This window comes from Coenobita brevimanus, chromosome 53, assembly GCF_032717465.1.
Source record: "Coenobita brevimanus isolate Jiangsu-jjx chromosome 53, ASM3271746v2, whole genome shotgun sequence".
NCBI lineage: Eukaryota > Metazoa > Arthropoda > Malacostraca > Decapoda > Coenobitidae > Coenobita > Coenobita brevimanus.
Genome location: NC_137006.1, coordinates 3,600,079 through 3,628,020, shown reverse-complemented (window position 1 = coordinate 3,628,020; position 27,942 = coordinate 3,600,079). Strand labels below are relative to the sequence as shown.

The 27,942-nt window shown below is 40.6% G+C and overlaps 2 protein-coding genes and 1 long non-coding RNA gene across 3 annotated transcripts in view; 2 read left to right on the top strand and 1 right to left on the bottom strand.

Moving 5' to 3' along the window:
- Positions 1-27,942, top strand: part of LOC145400746 (WD repeat and SOCS box-containing protein 1-like) — a 456,090-nt gene that overhangs the window by 348,434 nt on the left and 79,714 nt on the right. The gene's annotated exons all lie outside the window — the stretch shown is intronic.
- Positions 982-16,462, bottom strand: LOC145400749 (uncharacterized). The gene is made up of 3 exons (XR_013897484.1): positions 16,379-16,462; positions 2,736-2,824; positions 982-1,644 (listed from the first exon to the last, which is right to left on the bottom strand). It is a non-coding gene; the product is annotated as an uncharacterized LOC145400749 (long non-coding RNA).
- On the top strand, positions 24,734-25,701 carry LOC145400718 (uncharacterized). Its single transcript, XM_080273152.1, has one exon. It carries the CDS (start codon positions 24,997-24,999, stop codon positions 25,699-25,701), a length of 705 nt encoding a protein of 234 aa, XP_080129278.1. The 5' UTR covers positions 24,734-24,996.

Genomic DNA, 27,942 nt, shown 5'->3' with positions numbered 1-27,942 from the left:
ATTTCCTTTTCTTGGGCGACTTAAACTTGAGACATTGAATCTCCTCATTCCCTCTTGCATCTTTAGAGATTTTTTCCACTGATCTCTCACTGATCTTCGTTGCTGCAGCTGTACGAAAGATGACCTTTGTTACGCCATGAAGAACTACTCCCTTCTCCTTCTCCTCCTGAAAATACTGCCTTACATTGAAGACCATTTCTTTAACCTGGCTCTGTAGATGCGAGGATTGGTCTGACTGAGCTGCCATGCTGTCTGTGCAAAGGACATAAAAGAAGTGACACAAGGTCACCACCAGGAAGCTATGCTGTCAAGGCCACCGACTGGGTGTGGAAGTGTTGCCGCTCGCGAGTGAATAATGTTTTTTTTAACTTGGGTATTGGCATATGCCTACTATTTTGTCCTACACATTAGCTTATGATTATAAATGTGATTATTCCTTGCCCTTAAAATTACGGTAAAAGCCAGTAAATGTGAGCATTTTTCCCTAGCAACACCTGTACAAGCTATGCTTGGGTCTATAGAGGTACGTACTTTACCTTAGGCCAGACTGGGTGTGTCAGTGTTGCCACTCACAAGAATTATAAGAATTATTTCTTTTACTTTGAATATTGGCATATTTCTTCTTTTTTCAGGCTAATTACCTTATATCCATAACTGTGATATTATTACCCACCCTAAAACTACGCTAAAAACCATTAAAAGTGACTACAATTTCCATTAGCAACACTGTACAATATGTATGCCATGTTTCTGTGTTACTGTATAAATATTTTATGCATAATAAGATTACTGTTGATTCATCCATCAAAATACACAAGTGTAAGTTTTATTCATCAGAATTTATCGTATTTGTGATGCCTTGTACATAAATTGCTTCTGTTTCACATCGCAAGTTGGGGAAACGTGGCACCATTGTACACAGGTACGGGACACACCACAGCCACACATTTAGGTAAGGGATACTATAGATCATCAAATATTCAAAATCTATTCAAATATTCAAATTCTCAATGAAAAATAATATACACAGCTGTCAATACATCACTTAAACAGCCATCGACTCTCGTATAAACAGCTGCTGTGTTGAAAAAAATCACTCAATGCGTCTGTTCTCGTAAAACGCTAGGAAACCATCAAATATTCAAAATCTGTTCAAATATTCAAATTCTCAATGAAAAGACATTAATATTCGGTACACAGCTGTCAATACATCACTTAAACAGCCATCAACGTTCATATAAACGGCCGCTGTGTTGAAAAAATTACTCACTGTGTCTGTCTCTCGTAAAATGCTGGGAAACCATCAAATGTTCAGATTCTCAATGAAAATAACATACACAGTTGTCAATATGTCACTTAAACAGCCATCAATGCTCATATAAACAGCTGCTGTGTCGAAAAAATGACTCACTGCATCTGTCTCGAATTCAAAACTAGATCATCAAATATTCAAAATCTATTCAAATATTCTAATTCCCAATGAAAATAATATACACAGCTGTCAATACATCACAGAAACTGCCACCAACACTCATATAAACAGCTGCTGTGTCGGAAAAACCCTCGATTCACCACATAAATAGCACTAAGTGACGGACTGTGGTATGGGCTCGGTGTTTCTGCTGTCTGGCTCCGCATGAATACCTGTCGAGATAAACAAAGGTGAAATTAGTGGAGATATTGTGAAGTTGGGGGTTTATATCACAGGATGACTTTCTTGTCAGCCCCACCAGATGCTGTATTCTATCAACATTATCATAACATCATCATCATCATCATCGTCATCATTATCACCATAACACAAATCATCATCATCATCATCACCACCACCACCATAGCACACATTATCATCATCATAGTGGTGGTGTTACATCACAACACCAATACACTCCAGTCCCATCCTTCCTCCCAAACCATCTCAATCTACCCCTCCTCATCACAACACCAATACACTCCAGTCCCATCCTTCCTCCCAAACCATCTCAATCTACCCCTCCTCATCACAACACCAATACACTCCAGTCCCATCCTTCCTCCCAAACCATCTCAATCTACCCCTCCTCATCACAACACCAATACACTCCAGTCCCATCCTTCCTCCCAAACCATCTCAATCTACCCCTCCTCATCACAACACCAATACACTCCAGTCCCATCCTTCCTCCCAAACCATCTCAATCTACCCCTCCTCATCACAGCACCAATACACTCCAGTCCCATCCTTCCTCTCCACTCCATCACAAACCTAGCCCCCCCAGGCCTCACACTCAGGGACGCACTGCACATCCACCTAATCATTGTCATTTCTGTACATCTGAGCCAAAGAATATCCTCTTCCTTTACAGCGCACATCTCACCACCATCATCATCATAACATAAATCACTGTCATCATCATCACCATCATAACACATATCACTGTCGTCATACCACAAATCATCATCATCATCATTATCATTATTATAACACATTATCATCATCATCATCATCATCATAACACGTAATTATCAGTCATCATCACCATCATAACACATATCACTGTCATCATACCATAAATCATCATCATCATCATTATCATCATTATAACACATTATCATCATCATCATAACACGTAATTATCAGTCATCATCATCATCAAATGGTAGGATTCTTGATGATGATGATGAGGAAAGCATTTTACACATCCATTTATCATCCAACACATGCTTAACAACAACAACAACAACAACAAACTAACCTGACCTGACGACGGTAGTTAGTCCGCACCAGCTGCCTCAACGACTCCAAACTGCCCTGCAGCTGTCACCAACTGCCCTCCCTCTCCACCTGAAACCATCATCATCATCATCATCATTATCATCATCACCAATACATTATCAGAATCATCATCATCATCATCACCATCATGAAAATCATTATCATCATCATCAACATTATCAAAATTATCATCATCATCACCCATACAGTATTAGAATCATCATCATCTACACCTGTCATTATCATCATCACCATCATCATCATTATTGTTACACCTTTTATAACCACCATCATCATCATCATCATCATCATTATTATAGAACATTTCATAACCTTCACCATAATCATCATTATTATGACATTTTTTAACCATCATCATCATCACCATCATTATCATAACACATTTTAAAACCTTCATCATCATTATTATAACATAACCATCATCATCATTATTATAACACATTTTACAACCATCATCATCATAAAACATTTCCTGATGCAAGAAAGGTAACACACACACATACACACAATAACGTATATTCCGGTATATATATATATATATATATATATATATATATATATATATATATATATATACGAGCATGAAACTGAAAAAATTGTCAGCCACTGAAAAAAAGCCAAATATTGATGGATTTTTCTAAGTCCACAAACAGGCCGCTTACAGTCACCTCTTACAACAGGCAGGAAAACTTAGGAATTACTCTTTACCCCGCTCTCCGGTGAGCTACGTTGATAAGGAAACTAACTTCAGTACAATATGCAACAGAGATCATTGTTTGTTGCTTATAGACTACAAAACATATATCTATCTATTGCCAGATGCCATGAACAAATTGCCTCCATGTTGCCCTGTCCCTTGCCATTTCACTGTCCTGCTCCCAGCTCACATCTCCCTCTCTCTCATATACTGTACCTCTTCACACCATCCCTCCATCTCATCCTCAGCCTCCCCTTCCCTCGCCCCCCCCTCCACCTCACTCACATACACTCTCCTCATCAGTCTCTCACTCTCCATCCTCTCCGCATGGCTGAAACGTTTATATGATGAACCCCCACCCGCACCTCACTCACATACACTCTCCTCATTAGTCTCTCACTCTCCATCCTCTCCGCATGGCTGAAACGTTTATATGATGTACAAATTTGGGGTATTTAAGGATACTGCCTGGATACTCACTGCAGCCTGTTAACCGAGTCCTGTCAACCTAACCTAACCCAACCCCAATGATTTCAACCCCCAAGCATTGCCACTACACCTAACAACAGAAGCACCCAATTCCTAACAAACCAATACTTCTCTAACCTATACGACCCTAATCCACCTGTGAAAGACCCATTTGAAGAGGAAATTTGGAAGACCTGCATCCCTGTGGTCGAGTATTATGAAAATTTTTACTCCCTGTCAAACCTGATGGTAATTAAGACTAGAAAACACTCATTACAAAATACATAATTACATCAATTCTACTCCAGGGTAATAGTAATGCTAATTAGGTGACAAAATATCTATCTATCTATAGCCCAACGCCCTAATCCAGCAATGGGTGGCCGCAGACAAAACGCCTCCAAGTCGCTCTGTCACCCACCATTTGACTGCCCTCCCCCCAGCTCACTTCCCTCTCCCTCATATACCTCTCAACTCCATCCCTCCATCTCATCCTTGGCCTCCCCTTCCCTCTCCCCCCCCCTCCACCTCACTCACAGACACTCTCCTCATCAGTCTCTCACTCTCCATCCTCTCCACATGGGTAATAGTAATGCAAATGAGGTGACAAAATAGGCCAACAATGTTAACTCCCTCTGTAATCTATATTTCTTCCACTTTTAACTTCTTTATTGCTTACTCTGGTGAAAATACGCTTTACTTTGGGCAGCAGAAGCACCTTACCAAATCAGTCCCTCTTCCTGATAGTCTTTTATATTTTTTTGGTTATTTCTGGGGTGGTAAATAAATGTCTCTGGAAATTTCTTGGTTCTATTATTGGTTCAGCCCAAAACAGAAGGATGAGACCTTGATCTTTTATATATATATATATATATATATATATATATATATATATATATACAGTATATATATTAGACAATTCTATAACAGCTTTCTTCTACAGCATTTCGAAGCAAATCATTTTTATTTTACTCTTGAAGGTTAGGCTAGGCTAGGTGAGGTTAGAGGTTAGGTTAGGTTATCTTCAGGAGTAAAATAAAAATAATTTGGGATGAAAATACCACAGATGAAAAGTGTCTAAGAATTGTCTAAAATACTGAAGAAAAAAAAAAAATCAGAATCTCATAATTCTGTGGCTGGCTAAAACTATAATAATAACCCTAACTTAACCTAGTAATTTAACCTAACCTGGTCTAGCAATTCAACCTAACCTAACCAAGATTTGAGTAAATTTTAGGAAGTGTGCATAAGAAACATGATAACATGGAGGGGATAAAAATAAAATCAATTATTTACCTCCATGAAAGTCAGGGAAATACAGAACATAAACTGGAGAAATGGTAAATGATTTAGTAATGTCTTTCTGCTGCTTATAGTGTACATTTACCCATTATATACTTTATCAAGTTTAAATCACGATAATAATAACTGATGAAATAGCCTACGACATTGTATTAAGGTACTGGATAATCTACATTTATATAATTTACTGACATATTGCTTACTTTTCACAATTATATGGTTCTACATCACCTCCATATCACAAATTCAACTCGTCTGTTATAGTATTGTTTAATGTGACAAAATGAAGAATTAGGACGGCTAAATAACCGTATCCCCAATATACCACTAATATACCTTTATTGGTACCTAATTTACCTCCAGAAAGACTAGTACCACCCTGTAATCGTCCTTAAATCGTCACACAAAATTAATAACGATACACTGTCGTAAAATGTCATTACAAAAGCACTTAACATTTCACTCACAAACAGTGGCTCAGGTGACGACAATGCTGCCAGATCACGAGTGACACCTGTACATATACTTGACTGCTTCAGTTGATTATTACAACACACATATATAAGTTTTTGATCTTCTAATTTACTAAAAGAAAATTATTATACGAAATCTACCTGACCGTAACAGCAAAAAGTCATAATATTTAACAGTACTATATTAAAAGTGATTGTTTGCTGCCCGCTGTGATCTGGTAACACTGGTATCTCCATGGGGTTCGCCGTCACAATAACAAGACAATTCACCGTCAGGACCTTTCGCCGTCATGGGTTTACATATAATTTTAATCAGCAAGTATACTAGTTTTTGAGCTATACGAGTTATAAAAGTGATGTTTTTTTTTTTTTATAATGAATATAAAATATGGCATCAAGTAGTCCGTATTAACGGGAAACCAAATATATTGAAACGTGAATCAGGCGATGTAAGATGTTTCACTTCGTCTTTAACATAAGGCTACGTACGAGGCATTGACATTTATATAAATACATAATAACCTTAAGTGAACGATCGACATACTTTCAAATTATGTGAATGATCTCCATATTGTCTATAAAAATAAGTGTACGCCAGAATATAATTCAAAGTAGACAACAGCGAGGTAGAAACACGTTATAAACTAAAAGCCTTCGCTACTGAATGGACACAGACCTTGACAGTTCTCAGGAAAATTAGTTATTAAGTATTAAATAATAATAAGTATTTTTCTTGAGTGACGGGGAATCGTCTTGGGTGTGAATTGTCCTGACGGGGAATCGTCCATGCTTTGACGGCGAATTGAATTGACGGCGAAATGTCCCGGAACCGGGCCGCCGCCCTCTCTCTAAAACAGCTGTAAAATCTGTCATATACCCAGGTTATCGCAGCGTTTGGAAACTTCCTGTTCTGTTGTATGCTACTGAAGAGACGATACTGTGCTGTTATGTGAAGAGGAAGGGGAACTGCAAGGCTTGGTGAATGAGTCTGGGCGAGTGTGTAAGAAACGGTAAAGGTGAATGTAGGCAAGAGCAAAGTTATGGTCTTGGACAGAAATGGAATGTACAGTGAGGTTGGATGGTGAGGAAATGTAAGATATAAGTGCGTTTAAGTACTTGGGTAGTGTGATGAGTAAGGATGGAAGTTGAGAGGGTGAAGTGCTTGAAAGAGTACAACAAGGAAGAAAGGTTGGTGGTTCCTTGAACGCAGTGATAAGAAACATGGAAGTGAAAAAGTTACTCCATGACAGTATTGTGATACCAACTCTAACGTTTGGAAGTGAAGCTTGGACCTTGTTGGAGGGACAGAAGTCAAGAGTGAGTGCGGTGAAAATGAGTTATTTAAGAGGAGCCTGTGGAGTCACATGGAGAGACAGGCTGATGAATGAGGATGTGAAGGAGTGTTGTGGTGTGGATGTGGATGTGATAGGAATTGTTAGGAGAAACACACTGAGGTGGTTTGGCCATGTGGAGAGGATGGAGAGTGAGAGACTGACGAGGAGAGTAGAGGGGGAGAGAGGGAGAGGAAGGCCAAGGATGGGATGGAGTGGAAAAGTATATGAGAGAGGGGTTTGTGAATTGGGAGCAGGGCAGTGAAATGGCGGGGGACAGGGTGACGTGGAGGCGATTTGTTTATGGCCTCCCCGTATGGGATTAAGGTGTCTGGCAAGAGATAGAATATAGACATACACGTTCCGCAAGAATTCTGAGAAAACTTGTGAGTAAATTAATCACATTTCATAAAATAAATAAGACATTGTATTTTTGCAAGTGTAAAGATGTTACACTGAAATAAACTGCATAGCACGGAAATAGGTTCCCCAGATATTTAAGAAAATGGCATAATGTTTTGCTTTTCTGAAACTGATGAAACCTATTGGCAAGCATATTGATATTAACAAAACATGTAACACTGATTTATCAAAAAACTGTGTCACTGCTAGGAAAAATCCACCCACATGCTACCAATAAACAAAATATACAAATGAATCACTCAGACTGTTCAGCTTTGCTTGGAATACCTGACATTGTGCCTGGCACTGGGGAGGACACATTGATAACGTTACCTGGTACAAACTGTAGACTTTCGCGAACTTCAAGTTCTGAACGACTTTATAGTGTGGTGTAACTTTTATTTTGTACGCATGTAACCCTGGGACGGAAGATGATCTTGGTTAGGGAGAGGACCTGGCGTAGACACATGACCTTGGGTAGGGAATGGACCGTCAACAACGCCAGTGCCACCGCAAAGTGGCCCGTGTGCGGGCTGCCATTTGAATTAACGGCATCCATCATCGGTCACCAGTGGCCAGCCACCGTGGCGTGGCGGGTAAAATGGACCCGGTCACCATTTTTTTGTGGCTGCCACTAAAAATTGGCTCGTGTGTGGGCTTCCATAGAAACACGTGCGTTTTATTTCTCACCACAAAAAAGTGGCAGCCACCGTCGACTGAAATGTGGCCTGTGTGCGGGGGGCCTTTCCCTCTGCTCATGACCTCCACTCTCTACTGCACTCTGTCCTTCATGTATCAGACAGGTCAACTCTGGAACTGTCTCCCTCTGTCTGTATTTCCCTCTGCCTATGACCTCCACTCTTTCCAATGCAGTGTGCCCAGGCATCTCGAAATGAACTGATTTTGAATTTGGCGCTCTTTTCATGTTTTTTTTTAAAGGGAAGAATTATTTTACATGCTTGTCCTTTGGTTCTTCCTTCTCTACATTAAAAAAAAGAAAAAAAAAAATGAACAGGCATTAAAACAAACAAAATCATCACCATCACCATCAATATCACCACCATCATCATTACCACCACCACCATCATCATCATTATCATCATCACCACTACCATCGTCATTATCATCACCACCACCATCATCATCATTATCACCACCACCACTACAATCATCATTATCGTCACCTTCATCATCATTGTCATCACCACCACCATCATCATCATCATCATCACCACCACCACCACCACCACCACCACCACCACCACCACCACCACCACCACCACCATCATCATCACGTGAGGTAGGGTTGCGAAAGCAAGGAAGGAGTGAAAAGGAAGGAAGGAAGCAGTAAGGGCCACACACTCATTCAACCACCCTCCAAGCCCATGGAATCCTCACCCCGTCTCACCGACACAACCATCCACGCACCGAACAAAGCAAGATAGATTTCACCTTCATTTATTTACAAAGATATGATACAACTGAAGCCTAGTACATTCATCTAAAATAAAAAATACTCTTTTCACTCTAACTTGGCCTAAAATTGCCATCCCTCCATCTTGAATGCTGGTAACAATAGATTAACACTAGAATATGATGCTAGTCACGAAGAAGTGCTGTGGAGTGGATGTTGGGCTGTACCATGTTTTTTCTCTTCTTTCAGCCACTGAGCTACGTGAAATAAGCTGCAAAAGGACGCAAAACTGGGCCAAGTTAAGGTGAAAGGAGTATAGCAGTTACCTTTTGAATTTCCTGATGCAGTACACTCTTACTATAACGAGGTAATTGATAACAGGCCCTTGTCATTACAGCCGAGAGGTTGTTAAAGGTGAACATCGGACGGTTTGGTAATCACCCAGGCAACGAGGCTTTTGCTGCACAAGGGTCGTTAGGTATAGCGTTGTTCAGCCATACAGTCATACACAATAACTAAGGTGACCAGAGTCCCGCTTTTAGGCGAGACAGTCCCGCATTATTTATGTCTGTCCCGCTTATTTCATTGCTTTTTTAGCAAATTATCTTACGTGTCCTGCTTTTAGAAAATTACTATTACATTAGATATACGTTGACCTTCCTTTATGAAACCATGATGAATGAGTAAAATTATGCATAATACAAAACAAATGAAATAACGAATTATTAATATAGAGTTAGTTATGCTCACTGACAACTTTGGTCGGCCATTCACTGCACCATGCGGTATGTTTGGAGTTTGTCTAAGACGTTAGTGTTTGATTAGCAGCCTCAGGGTGCGGAGCAGCGCTGTATATAAATATAATATATATATATTGTATATACACGTGAGTGTCCCGCTTTTAGCTCCAGTAAATCTGGTCACTTTAACAATAACATACATTCAACACAACAATAAGGTGAAGCGGCCTGACGTTCTAATAAATGTGTCTCCAGTTCAACCCTAAGGACTCAGTAGCTCCTTTATTTGGGGAGGCGGTGACCCAATCGGTAGAGAGTTGGCCTGCAGTCCTGACGGACCCAGGTTCAAATCCCGCTGACGCATGGAACAGTTTAAGGATTTGAATTTCATAAAATCAGACTTTACTGATCTACCAGAAGACCCGCCAACATGTCGTAAAAATACCCCCGCTAATACCAATACATCAGTCCTATATGAGACAGCCCTAGCATGTATTCAGTATGAACGATGGGTGTTAGCGCCGAAGTGGTGACATGTAGAGGTGTGCGGTACGTAGGAGGACTACTGGGCCTTGAAATTAGGCTGTGAAGCCTATGCCCAGAGTCGGTCACATAAAAAAATAAATAAATAAGTCATACACAATAACAGTCATACACAATAACATACAGTCATACACAATAACATACAATCATACACAATAACATACAGTCATACACAATAACATACAGTCATACACAATAACATACAGTCATACACAATAACATACAGTCATACACAATAACATAGTCATACACAATAACATACAGTCATACACAATAACATACAGTCATACACAATAACATACAGTCATACACAATAACATACAGTCATACACAATAACATACAGTCATACACAATAACATACAGTCATACACAATAACATACAGCCATACACAATAACATACAGTCTTACACAATATTATACAGCTGGGTCTAACTACCTTGTTTCCTCAATATATGCTCTGTCTGTGGCTCCTCTCATGATGCCGTGTGTGTGTATTTACCTATTTGTAGTATACAGGAATTGAGCGATGCTCGTGTTGTCCTGTCTCCATATCCACATTTATCTAGTTTACTTTTACACACATGAATATTTTTCTCCTGCACCACCTTTTCGTCTAAGTCGTTCCAAATATTTATGTATTTATCCAATATACCTAATTGAGATACACATGAAATATGCTATGCTCGTGGGTTCCCGTCGCTGTTTCTCAGTAAGTCAAATTTAGCTTTAAACTTGTTCAAGTTTTTAGACTGGATGATCTCTCTGTCCAGGCTATGCCATAAGTCTATACTTCTGTAAGGAAAGCTATATTTCTTGATATCCTTCAAGCATCTTGACTTTTTCAATTTCATTCCGTGTCCTCTTGTTGCTCTCTTATCCCAAACAAACAGATCTTCTTTGTCAATTTTATCTACTCCCACCATGGCCCTGAACACTGCAATCATGTCTTCCCTCTTTCTCCTTTCCTCTAAGGAAGGCAAATCCAGTTTTTCCAGCCTCTCTCTGTATGACAGGTCTGTCAGACTGGGGACCATCTTGGTTGCTGTTCTTTGTATTCTCTCAATCTTGTTTATATCTTTCTTTTTGTGTGAGGACCACACTACCGCTGCATATTCTAACCTGGGGCAGATCATGGCCACTATCAATTTTTTCATCATCTCCTCATCCATATAATGAAATGCTACTCTTATGTTAGTCAGGAGTTTATAAGTCTCTCTAACTATCTTATTAATGTGCTTATCAGGTGACAAACTATCTTGGACCAGCACTCCCAAGTCTTTCTCTTCTCTCATTTTAGTGATTAATTCATAACCCAGGGGTACCTGGCGTAAAACTCATTTCTTACGATGGAAATTTTCTTGTAAGTTACGATGGAAATATTCTTGTAGTTACGATGTTTTTGAAATTCTTGTCAGCAATGTTTTTTAAATTCTTAAGTTACGATGTTTTTGAAATCACAATACAAACAGTTCGGTGTCAGTTAAACAGCTCAAAACATGAGATAAACAGCTCTCAATGCATCAAACACCCTAGTCTTCAAATTCATAAAAGCACTGATCTATTTATCTATCAATCTACCTCTATCTATCTATCTACTGCATCCAATCTATCGCCATGCACTAAATTACCACCTCCTCAGAAAACCAAAAATAAACCAGGTCTCAAAAAATTATATATGGAGATTCTGTTGCCTCGTATAAAACAAAATCAATACGCATTTGACAGAAAGGCTTGTGATCAGGTCAAATAAAGTTATCAACACAGTATTTACACCTCTCAATGGATCATATAAATACTCTCTCTCTCTCTAATTAAATGCTAGGAAATCCTCTAGTCAAATTCCCAATGAAAGGAAAATATACAGCTGTCTATACATCACTTAAACAGCCGTCAATGCTCATATATACAGTTGCTGTGTCAAAAAAATCACTCACTGTGTCTCTCTCGAATTCTAAGCTATAGTATCCCTCGCCTAAATGTGCGGGTGTGGTGTGTTCCGCACCTGTGTACAGTGTTGCCACGTTTTCTATACCATTCTCTCTCTCTCTCCTGGTGGGAGATGTGAGCCACCCTGAGTACTTTTGATTCTTTTATAAGTTATTTATAATTGTGCTTTCATTTGTTAATTTGGTTTTGTTTTATTTAGTGATATTTATCATTTTTTGTATACGGCGACAGATGACCCATTATTGCTGTACCATGAGGAAGAAAAGTGTGAAAAAGAGGATAGAAGAGTTATGATGTATCCTCATCAGATGATGTGAGAGTGATAGTGAAAGAATCGATGTAATGGTCAATCACCACATCTCTCTTTTCATCATCCTCTTGCAGTTTTTCTGCGTGCCTCACAGCATTCTTCCAGTTGTCTGCCGTGACGTTGTTGAGTGACTCATGGACGAGTGGCTTCAGATCTGCAAGTCTGAATGTATTTCTCTTTGACACATAGCCTTTAACCTGTGCCCAAATTAGCTCGATTGGGTTATATTGGCAGTGGTAAGGGGGTAGGCGTACAACCCTATGTCCATGTTCTGAGGCCGTCTTATCGATGACGTAGTTTGTATTGGCAGCTGCGATGTGGCGAGTCACAAGGTGCAGGAGTTGCGTTTTGAGAAGACCGTCTGGCACTGTAACACCCTTCTTCTCCAGCCATTCTCGGATCTCTGCTTTCTTGGTTGCAGTAGTTGGTGGTTCGTCTATTTTTCTGGAGTGACAGGATGCATTATCCATCACTATAACAGAATATGATGGAATGTTGGGTAACAGTTGATTCTTAAACCACTTTTCAAAGGTGTCCGCATTCATCTGTTCATGATAGTCTTCTACATTCTTTGCTTGGAAAACAAGGGTTGCTCCAGGAACAAATCCATCTTTGGTTCCTGCATGCAGCAAGATCAAACGGGAACCCTTCCCTGTGGGCACCCTCACTCCCACAGCCTTGTTTGCATCGCTGGACACAGAGTAATTTTGATCGATCCATGTCTCGTCTAAATAGACAATGGTTTGGCCTGAACTTCTAAGCTCCTTCATTTCTTTCAAGAAAATGCACCGTGCATACGTTATATCATCTCTTTCCATTAGGAATCTCCGTCCATCAACATTTGCATAACGAAAACCGATTTTCATAAGAACTTTTCTTAATGTCTCACGGCTGCCAGGATATGAAAGATTGGTCTTAATTTCTGCATGAAGTTTTTCAAGTGTGGGGATTTCCTTCCTCTCATAAAAACTTAGAACTGTTCTTCGTAGCACGCCTTCATTAAAGTTATCAAAGAAATCGGTCATTGGTTTTACACGTTTCCTTTTCTTGGGCGACTTAAACTTGAGACATTGAATCTCCTCATTCCCTCTTGCATCTTTAGAGATTTTTTCCACTGAGCTCTTACTGATCTTCGTTGCTGCAGCTGTACGAAAGACGACCTTTGATACGCCATGAAGAACTACTCCCTTCTCCTTCTCCTCCTGAAAATACTGCCTTACATTGAAGACAATTTCTTTAACCTGGCTGTGTAGATGCGAGGAATGGTCTGACTGAGCTGCCATGCTGTCTGTGCAAAGGACATAAAAGAAGTGACACAAGGTCACCACCAGGAAGCTATGCTGTCAAGGCCACCGACTGGGTGTGGAAGTGTTGCCACTCGCGAGTGAATAATGTTTTTTTTTAACGTGGGTATTGGCATATGCCTACTATTTTGTCCTACACATTAGCTTATGATTATAAATGTGATTATTCCTCGCCCTTAAAATTACAGTAAAAGCCAGTAAATGTGAGCATTTTTCCCTAGCAACACCTGTACAAGCTATGCTTGGGTCTATGGAGGTATGTACTTTACCTTAGGCCAGACTGGGTGTGTCAGTGTTGCCACTCACAAGAATTATAAGAATTATTTCTTTTACTTTGGATATTGGCATATTTCTTCTTTTTTCAGGCTAATTACCTTATATCCATAACTGTGATATTATTACCCACCCTAAAACTACGCTAAAAACCATTAAAAGTGACTACAATTTCCATTAGCAACACTGTACAATATGTATGCCATGTTTCTGTTACTGTATAAATATTTTATGCATAATAAGATTACTGTTGATTCATCCATCAAAATACACAAGTGTAAGTTTTATTCATCAGAATTTATCGTATTTGTGATGCCTCGTACATAAATAGCTTCTGTTTCACATCGGAAGTTGGGGAAACGTGGCACCACTGTACACAGGTGCGGGCCACACCACAGCCACACATTTAGGTTAGGGATACTATAGATCATCAAATATTCAAAATCTATTCAAATATTCAAATTGTCAATGAAAAATAATATACACAGCTGTCAAAACATCACTTAAACAGCCATCAACTCTCGTATAAACAGCTGCTGTGTTGAAAAAAATCACTCAATGCGTCTGTTCTCGTAAAACGCTAGGAAACCATCAAATATTCAAAATCTGTTCAAATATTCAAATTCTCAATGAAAAGACATTAATATTCGGTACACAGCTGTTAATACTTCACTTAAACAGCCATCAACGTTCATATAAACGGCCGCTGTGTTGAAAAAATTACTCACTGCGTCTGTCTCTCGTAAAATGCTGGGAAACCATCATATGTTCATATTCTCAATGAAAATAACATACACAGTTGTCAATATGTCACTTAAACAGTCGTCAATGCTCATATAAACAGCTGCTGTGTCGAAAAAAAATCACTCACTGCATCTCTCGAATTCAAAACTAGATCATCAAATATTCAAAATCTATTCAAATATTCTAATTCCCAATGAAAATAATATACACAGCTGTCAATACATCACAGAAACTGCCACCAACACTCATATAAACAGCTGCTGTGTCGGAAAAAACCTCGATTCACCACATAAACTGCACTAAGTGACGGACTGTGGTATGGGCTCGGTGTTTCTGCTGTCTGGCTCCGCATGAATACCTGTCGAGATAAACAAAGGTGAAATTAGTGGAGATATTGTGAAGTTGGGGGTTTATATCACAGGATGACTTTCTTGTCAGCCCCACCAGATGCTGTATTCTATCAACATTATCATAAAATCATCATCATCATCATCATCGTCATCATTATCACCATAACACAAATCATCATCATCATCATCACCACCACCACCATAGCACACATTATCATCATCATAGTGGTGGTGTTACATCACAACACCAATACACTACAGTCCCATCCTTCCTCCCAAACCATCTCAATCTACCCCTCCTCATCACAACACCAATACACTCCAGTCCCATCCTTCCTCCCAAACCATCTCAATCTACCCCTCCTCATCACAACACCAATACACTCCAGTCCCATCCTTCCTCCCAAACCATCTCAATCTACCCCTCCTCATCACAACACCAATACTCTCCAGTCCCATCCTTCCTCCCAAACCATCTCAGTCTACCCCTCCTCATCACAACACCAATACACTCCAGTCCCATCTTTCCTCCCAAACCATCTCAATCTACTCCTCCTCATCACAACACCAACACATTCCAGTCCCATCCTTCCTCCCAAACCATCTCAGTCTACCCCTCCTCATCACAACACCAATACACTCCAGTCCCATCCTTCCTCCCAAACCATCTCAGTCTACCCATCCTCATAACAAAACCAATACACTCCAGTCCCATCCTTCCTCCCAAACCATCTCAATCTACCCCTCCTCATCACAACACCAATACACTCCAGTCCCATCCTTCCTCCCAAACCATCTCAATCTACCCCTCCTCATCACAACACCAATACACTCCAGTCCCATCCTTCCTCCCAAACCATCTCAATCTACCCCTCCTCATAACAGCACCAATACACTCCAGTCCCATCCTTCCTCTCCACTCCATCACAAACCTAGCCCCCCCAGGCCTCACACTCAGGGACGCACTGCACATCCACCTAATCATTGTCATTTCTGTACATCTGAGCCAAAGAATATCCTCTTCCTTTACAGCGCACATCTCACCACCATCATCATCATAACATAAATCACTGTCATCATCATCACCATCATAACACATATCACTGTCGTCATACCACAAATCATCATCATCATCATTATCATCATTATAACACATTATCATCATCATCATAACACGTAATTATCAGTCATCATCATCATCAAATGGTAGGATTCTTGATGATGATGATGAGGAAAGCATTTTACACATCCATTTATCATCCACCACATGCTTAACAACAACAACAACAACAACAAACTAACCTGACCTGACGACGGTAGTTAGTCCGCACCAGCTGCCTCAACGACTCCAAACTGCCCTGCAGCTGTCACCAACTGCCCTCCCTCTCCACCTGAAACCATCATCATCATCATCATCATTATCATCATCAATACAGTATTAGAATCATCATCACCAATACAGTATCATCATCATCATCATCATCATCATCATCACCATCATGAAAATCATTATCATCATCATTATCAAAATTATCATCATCACCCATACAGTATTAGAATCATCATCATCTACACCTGTCATTATCATCATCACCATCATCATCATTATTGTTACACCTTTTATAACCACCATCATCATCATCATCATTATTATAAAACATTTCATAACCTTCATCATAATCATCATTATTATGACATTTTTTAACCATCATCATCATCACCATCATTATCATAACACATTTTAAAACCTTCATCATCTTTATTATAACATAACCATCATCATTATTATTATAACACATTTTACAACCATCATCATCATAAAACATTTCCTGATGCAAGAAAGGTAACACACACACATACACACAATAACGTATATTCTGGTATATATATATATATATATATATATATATATATATATATATATATATTCTATCTATCTATTGCCAGACGCCTCAATCCCGTTTGGGGTGGCCACAAACAAATCACCTCCAAGTCGACCTATCCCCCCGCCATTTCACTGCCCTGCTCCCAACTCACACCCCCCTCTCTCATATACCTCTCCACCCCATCCCTCCATCTCATCCTCGGCCTCCCCCTCCCTCTTCCCCCCTCCACCTCACTCACATACACTCTCTTCATCAGTCTTTCACCCTCCATCCTCTCCACATGGCCAAACCACCTCAGTGTGTTCCTCATAACACTCCCTATCACATCCACATCAACACCACAACGCTCCTTTATATCCTCATTCGTCAGCCTGTCTCTCCATGTGACTCCACAGGCTCCTCTTAAATAACTCATTTCCACTGCTCTCACTCTTGACTTGTGTCCTTCCAACAACGTCCAAGCTTCACTTCCATACGTTAGAGTTGGTATCACAATACTGTCATGTAGTAACTTTTTCACTTCCATGCTCACTTCCCTGTTTCTTATCACTGCTTTCAAGGAACCAGCAACCTTTCTTCCCCGCTGTACCCTTTCAAGCACTTCACCCTCCAAACCTCCATCCTTACTCATCACACTACCCAAGTACTTAAACTTACTCACATTTTCCAATTCCTCACCATCCAACCTTGCTGTACATTCACTGACTTCACCTCTCTCAAAGACCATCACTTTACTCTTCCCTACATTCACCTTCAGATTCCGTTTCTTACACACTCTCCCAAACTCATCCACCAAGCCTTGCAGCTCCCCTTCGTCTTCACTGAACAACACAGTATCATCTGCAAACAACAGTACAGGGAGTTTCCAAACACTATCCTCTCTCACCAGGGCCACTCCAACATCCACTACCCTACCTTGTACCTACCTCTTTTATTACCCCATCCATGTACAGATTGAACAACCATGGAGACATGACACATCCCTGTTTCAACCCAACTTTCAAAGAGAAAAATTCACTTAGTTCACCATCCACACGCACTGTAGCCTTCGCACCATCGTACATACTCTTCACAGCATTCAACAACTTCCCATCTACTCCATATATTCTTAACACTTTCCATAATCCTTGTCCATCCACCCTGTCATATGCTTTCTCCAAATCCATGAAAGCCACATACAACTTCTTTCCCTTCTCTAGAAACTTTTCCACTAAAGATCTAAGAATGAATATCTCATCTACACAACCTCTTCCCTTCCTAAAGCCTCCCTGTTCTTCTCCAACTAATTTCTCTGTTCTTTCTCTAACTCTGTCAATAAGTATCCTACCATACACTTTTCCTATTATACTAAGAAGACAAATGCCCCTATGATTACCACACACTTCTTTTTCCCCTTTTCCTTTGTACAAGGGAATAATTATACCTGACTTCCAATCCTCCGGGACTCTGCCTTCCTCCCAGGCTAATCTGCACATCTTCCACATCCATTCTACTACTATCTCTCCCCCATGCTTCAGCATTTCACCACACACTCCATCAATTCCTGGGGCTTTCCCAGATTTAACTTTCTTCATTGCTTCCACAACTTCTATCCTACTGATTTCTTCCTGTCTTCTCATCTCCCTCCTTCTCCCAGCCATTCCCCAGCCACTTATACTCGCATTACTTCCATCCTCTAAGTTCAACAATTCCTTAAAGTGTTCTCTCCATCTGCTCACTTTTTCTCCCTTCTCCACTAGTAATCTACCATTTTTATCTTTCACTCCCCTGCTAACTTCACTTCCACCCTGTATTACTCTTTTCACCTCTTTCCAGAACATTTTCTTACAGTCCCTCCACTTTACACTCAAATTCCTTCCAAATTCCTCATCCACTCTCTTCTTACTCTCTCTTACTAATCTTTTCACCTCTCTCTTTCTTTCTACATATAACTGTCTCTTCCGCCTCTCAACTTCTTCCACGCCCCTATTTCTCATCCATTCATTGTATGCTTTCTTCTTTTGTGCCACAGCCTGTTTCACCTCTTCAGTCCACCACGCTGTTCCTTGCACCCCCCCCTGTCTTCTCTTCCTTCCACACACCACATCACATGCTGCACATATTTCTTCTGTAAATATGCTACACACACCTTCCACATCTCCCATCTGCTCCAATTCATATTTGCCCAATCGTTCCTCCACTTCTCTCTTATACTCTGCCTTTTTCTCATCTTCTTGTAACCTTTCCACTCTCCTTGCAACTACTCCTTCCTCTCGTCTTTCCCTTCTTCTATTTCTCCATTCTAATTGGACCTTGATTCTGGCCACCACCAAGTAGTGGTCAGAAAGTCCACTCCCCCAACCTCTATAAACTCTTGCATCCATTACACATCTCATCCTTTCATCCACACACACATAATCAATCATTGCCTTCCTTTCATTCAGTTCACCACCCACCCTTTTCATCACTCGCCATGTATACCTGTGGATCATTTTATGCCTGAAGAGGGTATTGGCTACCACCAACCCCCTCCCAGCACAAATGTCCACTAACGCACTCCCATTCTCATCGATCTCAGCAGGTACACCCCACTCACCAACTATTCCATCCACCTTCGCATTCCCAACTTTACCATTCATATCACCAATCAAAAACACTCTCATTCCTTCCAAACTTTTCCATGCACACTTCTACTGTACATTTGTCCAGAACTCTTCTCTCACTCTTCTAGCACGATCTTGCGTTGGCGCATACACACACACACAATCGCCCACATTTGTATTCCAACTTTCAACTTTACCCACACAATCCTTGACCCAACTGATCCATACTGTCTTATGCTCTTCTTCCATCTTTTACTCACAACTATACATACTCCTTCCTTTGCCCTCTCATTCTCACCTACTCCTGCACATATACCCCATCCATACTCCCATTCTCTCACACTTTCTCCTCTCCATTTTGTTTCAGTTATTCCACATACATCCATATATACTGATGGATTTGTCTAAGTCAACAAAAAGGCCCCGTATATTCACCTCTTACAACAGGCAGGAAAACTTAGAAATTACTCTTTACCCCGCTGTCCGGTGAGCTACGTTGATAAGGAAACTAATTTCAGTACAATATGCAACGGAGATCATTGTTTGTTGCTTATAGACTACAAAACATATATCTATCTATTGCCAGATGCCATGAACAAATTGCCTCCATGTTGCCCTGTCCCTTGCCATTTCACTGCCCTGCTCCCAGCTCACATCCCCCTCTCTCTCATATACATCTTCATCCCTCCATTTCATCCTCAGCCTCCCCTTCCCTCTCCCCCACCCACACCTCACTCACACTCTCCTCATTAGTCTGTCACTCTCCATCCTCTCCGCATGGCTGAAACGTTTATATGATGAACCCCCACCCGCACCTCACTCACATACACTCTCCTCATTAGTCTCTCACTCTCCATCCTCTCCGCATGGCTGAAACGTTTATATGATGTACAAATTTGGGGTATTTAAGGATACTGCCTGGATACTCACTGCAGCCTGTTAACCGAGTCCTGTCAACCTAACCTAACCCAACCCCAATGATTTCAACCCCCAAGCATTGCCACTACACCTAACAACAGAAGCACCCAATTCCTAACAAACCAATACTTCTCCTCTAACCTATACGACCCTAATCCACCTGTGAAAGACCCATTTGAAGAGGAAATTTGGAAGACCTGCATCCCTGTGGTCGAGTATTATGAAAATTTTTACTCCCTGTCAAACCTGATGGTAATTAAGACTAGAAAACACTCATTACAAAATACATAATTACATCAATTCTACTCCAGGGTAATAGTAATGCTAATGAGGTGACAAAATATCTATCTATCTATAGCCCAACGCCCTAATCCAGCAATGGGTGGCCGCAGACAAAACGCCTCCAAGTCGCTCTGTCACCCACCATTTGACTGCCCTCCCCCCAAGCTCACTTCCCCCTCCCTAATATACCTCTCAACATCCCTCCATCTCATCCTTGGCCTCCCCTTCCCTCTCCCCCCCCCTCCACCTCACTCACAGACACTCTCTTCATCAGTCTCTCACTCTCCATCCTCTCCACATGGGTAATAGTAATGCTAATGAGGTGACAAAATAGGCCAACAATGCTAACTCCCTCTGTAATCTATATTTCTTTCACTTTTAACTCCTTTATTGCTTACTCTGGTGAAAATACGCTTTACTTTGGGCAGCAGAAGCACCTTACCAAATCAGTCCCTCTTCCTGATAGTCTTTTATATTTTTTTGGTTATTTCTGGGGTGGTAAATAAATGTCTCTGGAAATTTCTTGGTTCTATTATTGGTTCAGCCCAAAACAGAAGGATGAGACCTTGATCTTTTATATATACTGTATATATATTATATATATATATATATATATATATTAGACAATTCTATAACAGCTTTCTTCTACGGCATTTCGAAGCAAATCATTTTTATTTTACTCTTGAAGGTTAGGCTAGGCTAGGTGAGGTTAGAGGTTAGGTTAGGTTATCTTCAGGAGTAAAATAAAAATAATTTGGGATGAAAATACCACAGATGAAAAGTGTCTAAGAATTGTCTATCATCATCATCATCATCATCATCATCTGGACCTGAAAAAAAATAAAAATAAAAATCTCATAATACTGTGGCTGGCTGAAACTATAATAATAACCCTAACTTAACCTAGCAAATTAACCTAACCTAATCCAGCAATTCAGCCTAACCTAACTTGGCCAAGATTTGAGTAACTTTTAACAAGTGCACATAACAACATAAGAAAATATATATATATATATATATATATATATATATATATATATATATATATATATCTATATCTATATTTACCATCATGAAAGCAGTCAGGGAAATATAGAAAATAAATTGGTGAAATAGTAAATGATTTAGTAATGTCTTTCTGCTGCTTCAAGTGTACAGTACATTACCCATTATTTTATCAATTTTAATTCACGGTAATAATAACTGATGAAATGGTCCTACAATACGATCAAGGTACTGTATAATCTACATTTATATATTTTATTGACATACGGCTTATTTTTCACTATTATATGGCTCTACACCTCCAGATCACATTATTCACTCGGTACTGTTGTGAGAATGAAGACACTGTAGGACGGATAAATAACCGTATAACTAATATACTTTTAACTACTGGTACCTAATTTACCTACAAATAGACTAGTACCTTCCTGTAATCGTCCTTAAATCGTCACACAAAATCAACAGCGATACACAGTCGAAAATATCACTACAAAAGCACTTAAATTTTCACCCACAAACAGTGGCTCAGGTGATGACAATACTGCCAGATTACCAGTAACACCTGTACATATACCTCACTGCTTCAGTTGATTATTACAACACACATATATAAGTTTTTGATCTTCTAATTTACTGAAAGAAATTTATTATACGAAATCTACCTGACCATAACAGCAAAAAGTCATAATATTTAACAGTACTATATTAAAACTGATTGTTTGGTGCCCGCTAAGATCTGGTAACACTGGTATCTCCATGGCCGCCGCACTCTCTCTAAAACAGCTGTAAAATCTGTCATATACCCAGGTTGTTGCAGCGTTTGGAAACTTCCTGTTCTGTTGTTTGCTACAGAAGAGATGATACTGTGCTGTTATGTGAAGAGGAAGGGGAACTGCAAGGCTTGGTGAATGAGTCTGGGCGAGTGTGTAAGAAACGGTAAAGGTGAATGTAGGCAAGAGCAAAGTTATGGTCTTGGACAGAAATGGAATGTACAGTGAGGTTGGATGGTGAGGAAATGTAAGATATAAGTGCGTTTAAGTACTTGGGTAGTGTGATGAGTGAGGATGGAAGTTGAGAGGGTGAAGTGCTTGAAAGGGTACAACAAGGAAGAAAGGTTGCTGGTTCCTTGAAAGCAGTGATAAGAAACAGGGAAGTGAAAAAGTTACTACATGACAGTATTGTGATACTAACTCTAACGTATGGAAGTGAAGCTTGGCCCTTGTTGGAGGGACAGAAGTCAAGAGTGAGAGCAGTGGAAATGAGTTATTGAAGAGCATGTGGAGTTACTTGGAGAGAGCTTGACAAATGAGGAAGTGAAGGAGCGTTGTGGTGTGGATGTGATAGGAAGCATTAGGAGAAACACACTGAGGTGGTTTGGCCATGTGGAGAGGATGGAGAGTGAGAGACTAATAAGGAGAGTGTATGTGAGTGGGGTGGAGGGGGGCGAGAGGAAGGGGGAGGTCAAGGATGAGATGGAGGGATGGAGTGGAGAGGTATATGAGAGAGGGGTGTGTGAACTGGGAGCAAGGCAGTGAAATGGCATTGGACAGTGACATGGAGGTGATTTGTTTGTGGCCACCCCTTATGGGATTAAGGCATCTGGCAATAGTTAGATAGACAAAATGTACACATGTTTGCAAGGAAGATAACAGGCATGGCAGCCATATTATAAACTTCTGTAATTGATTTAAAAGTGACAAGAGGCTATGGAAGATTAATTTCATATGTAAACCTTGACCACACAATGTAAAAAATTATGAAAACCTTATAAATCCCGCAATAATACAATGAAAGGCTCTGGCGTGGCTGTGAGGGACTGTGTAGGGGATAGTAAGGGGCTGTGATCAATTATTTACTTGCCCTTGCTGGTGACAATGCCCCTGAGAAGTGAATGAGGGAGGGTGGTGTGTAGTGGCATAGCTAGATGAGTGGACAGAGGGGCAGTGGTCACCCTATCTATCTATTGCCAGACACCTTAATCCCATAAGGGGTGGCCACAAACAAATTGCCTCCATGCCGCCCTGTCGCCCACCATTTCACTGCTCTTCCCAAACTCACACCTCCCTCTATCATATACCTATCCGCTTTACCCCTGTGTCTCATCCTTGGCTTCCCCATCCCTCTCCCCCCCTCTACCTCACTCACACTCTCCTTATTAGTCTCTCATTCTCTGTCTTCTCCATCTCATCTAGTGAGGCTTTTCTGCTCCCTCTTATAAATAGTAATAATGATGATTCTTTTATTTCATTTTGTTTATAAAGGCCCCAACTTGCTTGTACATGCCAGACTGAGTCACCTTACAGGGGCTGTCCACACTGCTTGATCTCTGGCAGCCTCCCTCATCAGTCCCTTATCCCTGAGGTCACACTGTACAATCTCATCCACCCAACCCCCAAACATTCACACTTTTCATCTTCTCCAGTTGTCATCCTCCATCCTTTCCACATGTCCAAACCATCTCAATCTACCCCTCCTCATCACAACACCAATACATTCCAGCACCATCCTTCCTCCCAGACCATCTCAATCTACCCCTACTCATTACAACACCAATACACTCCAGTACCATCCTTCCTCTCAACCCTTCAATCTTATGTATTTTTAACGACCATTCTTCTTTCAGGTACAGGGCTAGTGAAACAAGAAAAGAAACAAATTGTCTCCCCAAACGTAACTCCAAATATCATCTACCTATATTTCCCATGACCTTCAGTTGCATGAGAATTATATAAGTGACAAAATAATATGGACCGTACTCCTTTTACTCTAACTTGGCCTAAAATTACCATCTCTCCATCTTAATTGCCAAGTTGTATGAACAGAGTAACACAGATTATGATGCTAGTCATGAAGAAGTGCTAAATTATATAGGTAACAAAGTGACATGACCTATATATACCGGTACTCTTTTTACTCTAACTTGGCCTAAAACTGCCATCTCTCCATAAGTGGCAGCTATATTTTGAAATGGTTTTAAATAGAAAGATGCATCAAAGAGGCAGAAAAGTTTTGAAATGGCATTATGTTGTAAGATGCTTTTAAGTGACAGATAAAGTTTGAATTAAAAAAAAAAAAAGAAAAAATCATCACTGGACTGTATTTAGCACAACAAGGAGCAGGAACAAGAAACACAAATTCAAAAAGTGCAGGAAAGTTGTTGGTGAAAGTGGCCAGTTGAAGAGGAAGAAACTGGTGAAAGTGGCTAAGAGGATATTATAGAAGAAAGTGTGTTGATGTACAGGCCAAGATGGAGATAGTCACGGACGCCAGTAAGTGCAAGAGATACGAATGTGAACAGTGCGGGAAGCAGTTCACGAAGGGCAGCTCCCTGAAAGACCACCTCCTCACACACGCCGGGGTCAGGAGGTTCCGGTGTGAGTTGTGTGGGAGGAAGTTCACTCAGAAGAGCCACCTCACGCAGCACGCACGCACGCACACGGGGGAGAAGACGTTTGAGTGCCAGGAATGTGGCAAGCGGTTCCTGGCAAAGTGGAGCCTGAAGAAACACGCAATCACGCATTCGGGCCTGAAAAGTTTCGAGTGTAAGGAGTGTGGTAAACTGTTTCCCGGGAGTAGCAACCTCGCACGCCACACGCTTACACATCTAGGGGCTAAAAATTATGAATGCGACGAGTGCCACAAGCAGTTCACGCAGAGATGCCACCTGACAAGGCACAAACTCACGCATTCGGGGGTGAAGAACTATGAGTGTGGCGAGTGTCAGAAGTCTTTCACGCACAAGAACCACCTGACACGCCACGAACTGACACACCAGGGTGTGAGGTACGAATGCGAGGAGTGTGGGAAGAGCTACACGCAGAAGTGCACACTCGCGCGCCACCTACTCTCTCACACTGGCATCAAGCGCTTTAAGTGTGATGAGTGTGGCAAGATGTTTCAGGAGAAGAGTTATGTTAAAAGCCACATATTACATCAACATACTGTACACTGATAGTACAAAACCTGTATTTTTTTTTTTTTTTTAAATGTATTAACACTCTCTGGCATCTGTAATTCATGTATCACCAACTATCATACTGGCACAAAGAGGAAAAAGTGTGATGAGTGTTCCAAGATGGACATATTAGGTCAACATACTGTACACTATTACAAAGTCAGCAGCATATCTTTTTTTGTATTAACACTCTCAGGCTCCTAGGACTCACTCTCAGATGAATAATAATATGTACCATCACTGGTATAGAGTACTGAAGCTCACACAAAATCAGTGATGAGTGTTTGTTTTAAATTTGTACATAATGGAGCCACCAGCATTACAAGTCTTGCTGTATTGCAACTATTACTATTTATATTTATCCATCCATCCATCCACAACCAGACGCCATGATCCAGTAAGGGGTGGCCATTTGAGTTAGTTGTTTTACGGGGAGGGGCACTAACCCTCCACCAACCCACTTGTTGACATGTAGGGAACACATATGGATTGGTTATATGGTTTCCACCCAGCACTGTAAATGGTCTCCTGGCTTACAGGAAACCATTAGGCTTGTCACTCAGTGTTAAGCCACCTGAAATGGAAAGAAGAGTAATAAAAAGTGACAGGAAAGATGGGAGAAATAGGAAAAGAGGAAGACAGACACAGGAAAAAGAATGATAAAGGTGAAGGAAGGATTAAGCAGCAATACATCAAGTGAGTGGATGATGGTCACCACCACTTACCACATATATTTAATTTTATATTTATTTTACATTAACATGGTCAGCACGGTATACCACTAATTTCATACATTATTTGTTTTGTAGCTGATGTATATGATAGTTGTGTTGGATTGTGTTAGTTATTTGGCCTCAGGCTCATATGAACCTGGTGGACGGCTGGCTGAACTTGCATTCACTTAAAGTCTCTCATCATCGTCCTGGGGAATTGGGAGGGAGGGAGGAACATTTCTTTAACCAGGCAGTAGAGCCGCCGGGTTGTGTTGGTGCCGTGTGAAGTGTCCCTCCAGTATCAAGGCAGTTAGGAAATATTGAATGTTGCTGCAGATGTTATGTTGGCATCTAAACACTGTCAAGTACAATAAAACCTTAACTTTTTTTGTACATAATTGTGTTTTATTGTCAAGATGTTTTACTTTTTATTGATATATCAGTTAAAGGCTGATGCACCAACACCTGTTATTCATATTGTTACCTCCACTTTAGACTTTTCCTTGTTTGTGCATCATACCCACACCCTGTCTTTAGCTTGGAAGTACAGTCAGAATGATATTATGATGATGATGATGGTGATAGGAAAGATTTCATACCGGTACCATATAAACAAACCATACGTGCTCCCTACGTGTCAAGTGGGTTGGTGGAGGGTTAGTGCCCCTCCCTGTAAAACAAATAACTCAGAGTCAAATGGCCACCCCGTACGGGATTATGGCGTCTGGCAAGAGATAGATAGACTATTTTTGTTGAGTATCGCTGGTAATGTCTGATGGAGCAGACCCATCAACTGCCCCTGCAGTGCCATCCCATGCAGTGAACCAATGTTCACTTGTGGCATACAGTGCCCCACAGGTGCAAGGGAAGTATGAAGATTTGGATCATGGATGAACCCTGCATTTGCATCTCCATTCAGTTAACAGTGACACCATAGTAGGCTCAACACCACCCTGTTATATGGTTGCCACCCAGCACTGTAAATGGTTACCTGGGTTACAGGAAACCATTAGGCTTGTCACTCAGTATAGTCACCTGAAGTGAAAATAAGAGTAATAAAAAGTGACAAGGAGAATGGGAAAAACAGGAAGAGAAGAGGGAAGACACAGAAAAAGAATGATAAAGGTGAAGGAAGAAGGATGCAGCACTACCACCTAGACCTCACTGAAGGTGTCACAGTAGGTACTTTGAGAAGGATGATTCAAAAGACAAAGGTTCCTTTAGCTTTATTCTTTATCACGGTAAATTGATTCATGACTGAGGATCCTGTACAATGAACCAGTAAACGTCCATCACAACCTCTCCATGGCAGTCAATCCAGCAGGTCCTGTACCACAACAAAACACACCAGAGATTCTTCAAAGGCTCCATTCATTTTCAGATTTGGTGGAAGTGAATGATCCATTAATTTTCAGATTTGGTAAGGTATAAAGTCTCTTCATTTTCAAATTTGGCAACAGTAACAGCCCTGTTCAATTTTAGACTTTTTGAAACTAAGGAGTTCATCCAATTTCAGAATTTTTAA

Coding starts and splice junctions, on each gene's coding strand:
- LOC145400718 (XM_080273152.1), top strand. CDS start 24,997: ATGGAGATAGTCACGGACGCCAGTAAGTGCAAGAGATACGAATGTGAA.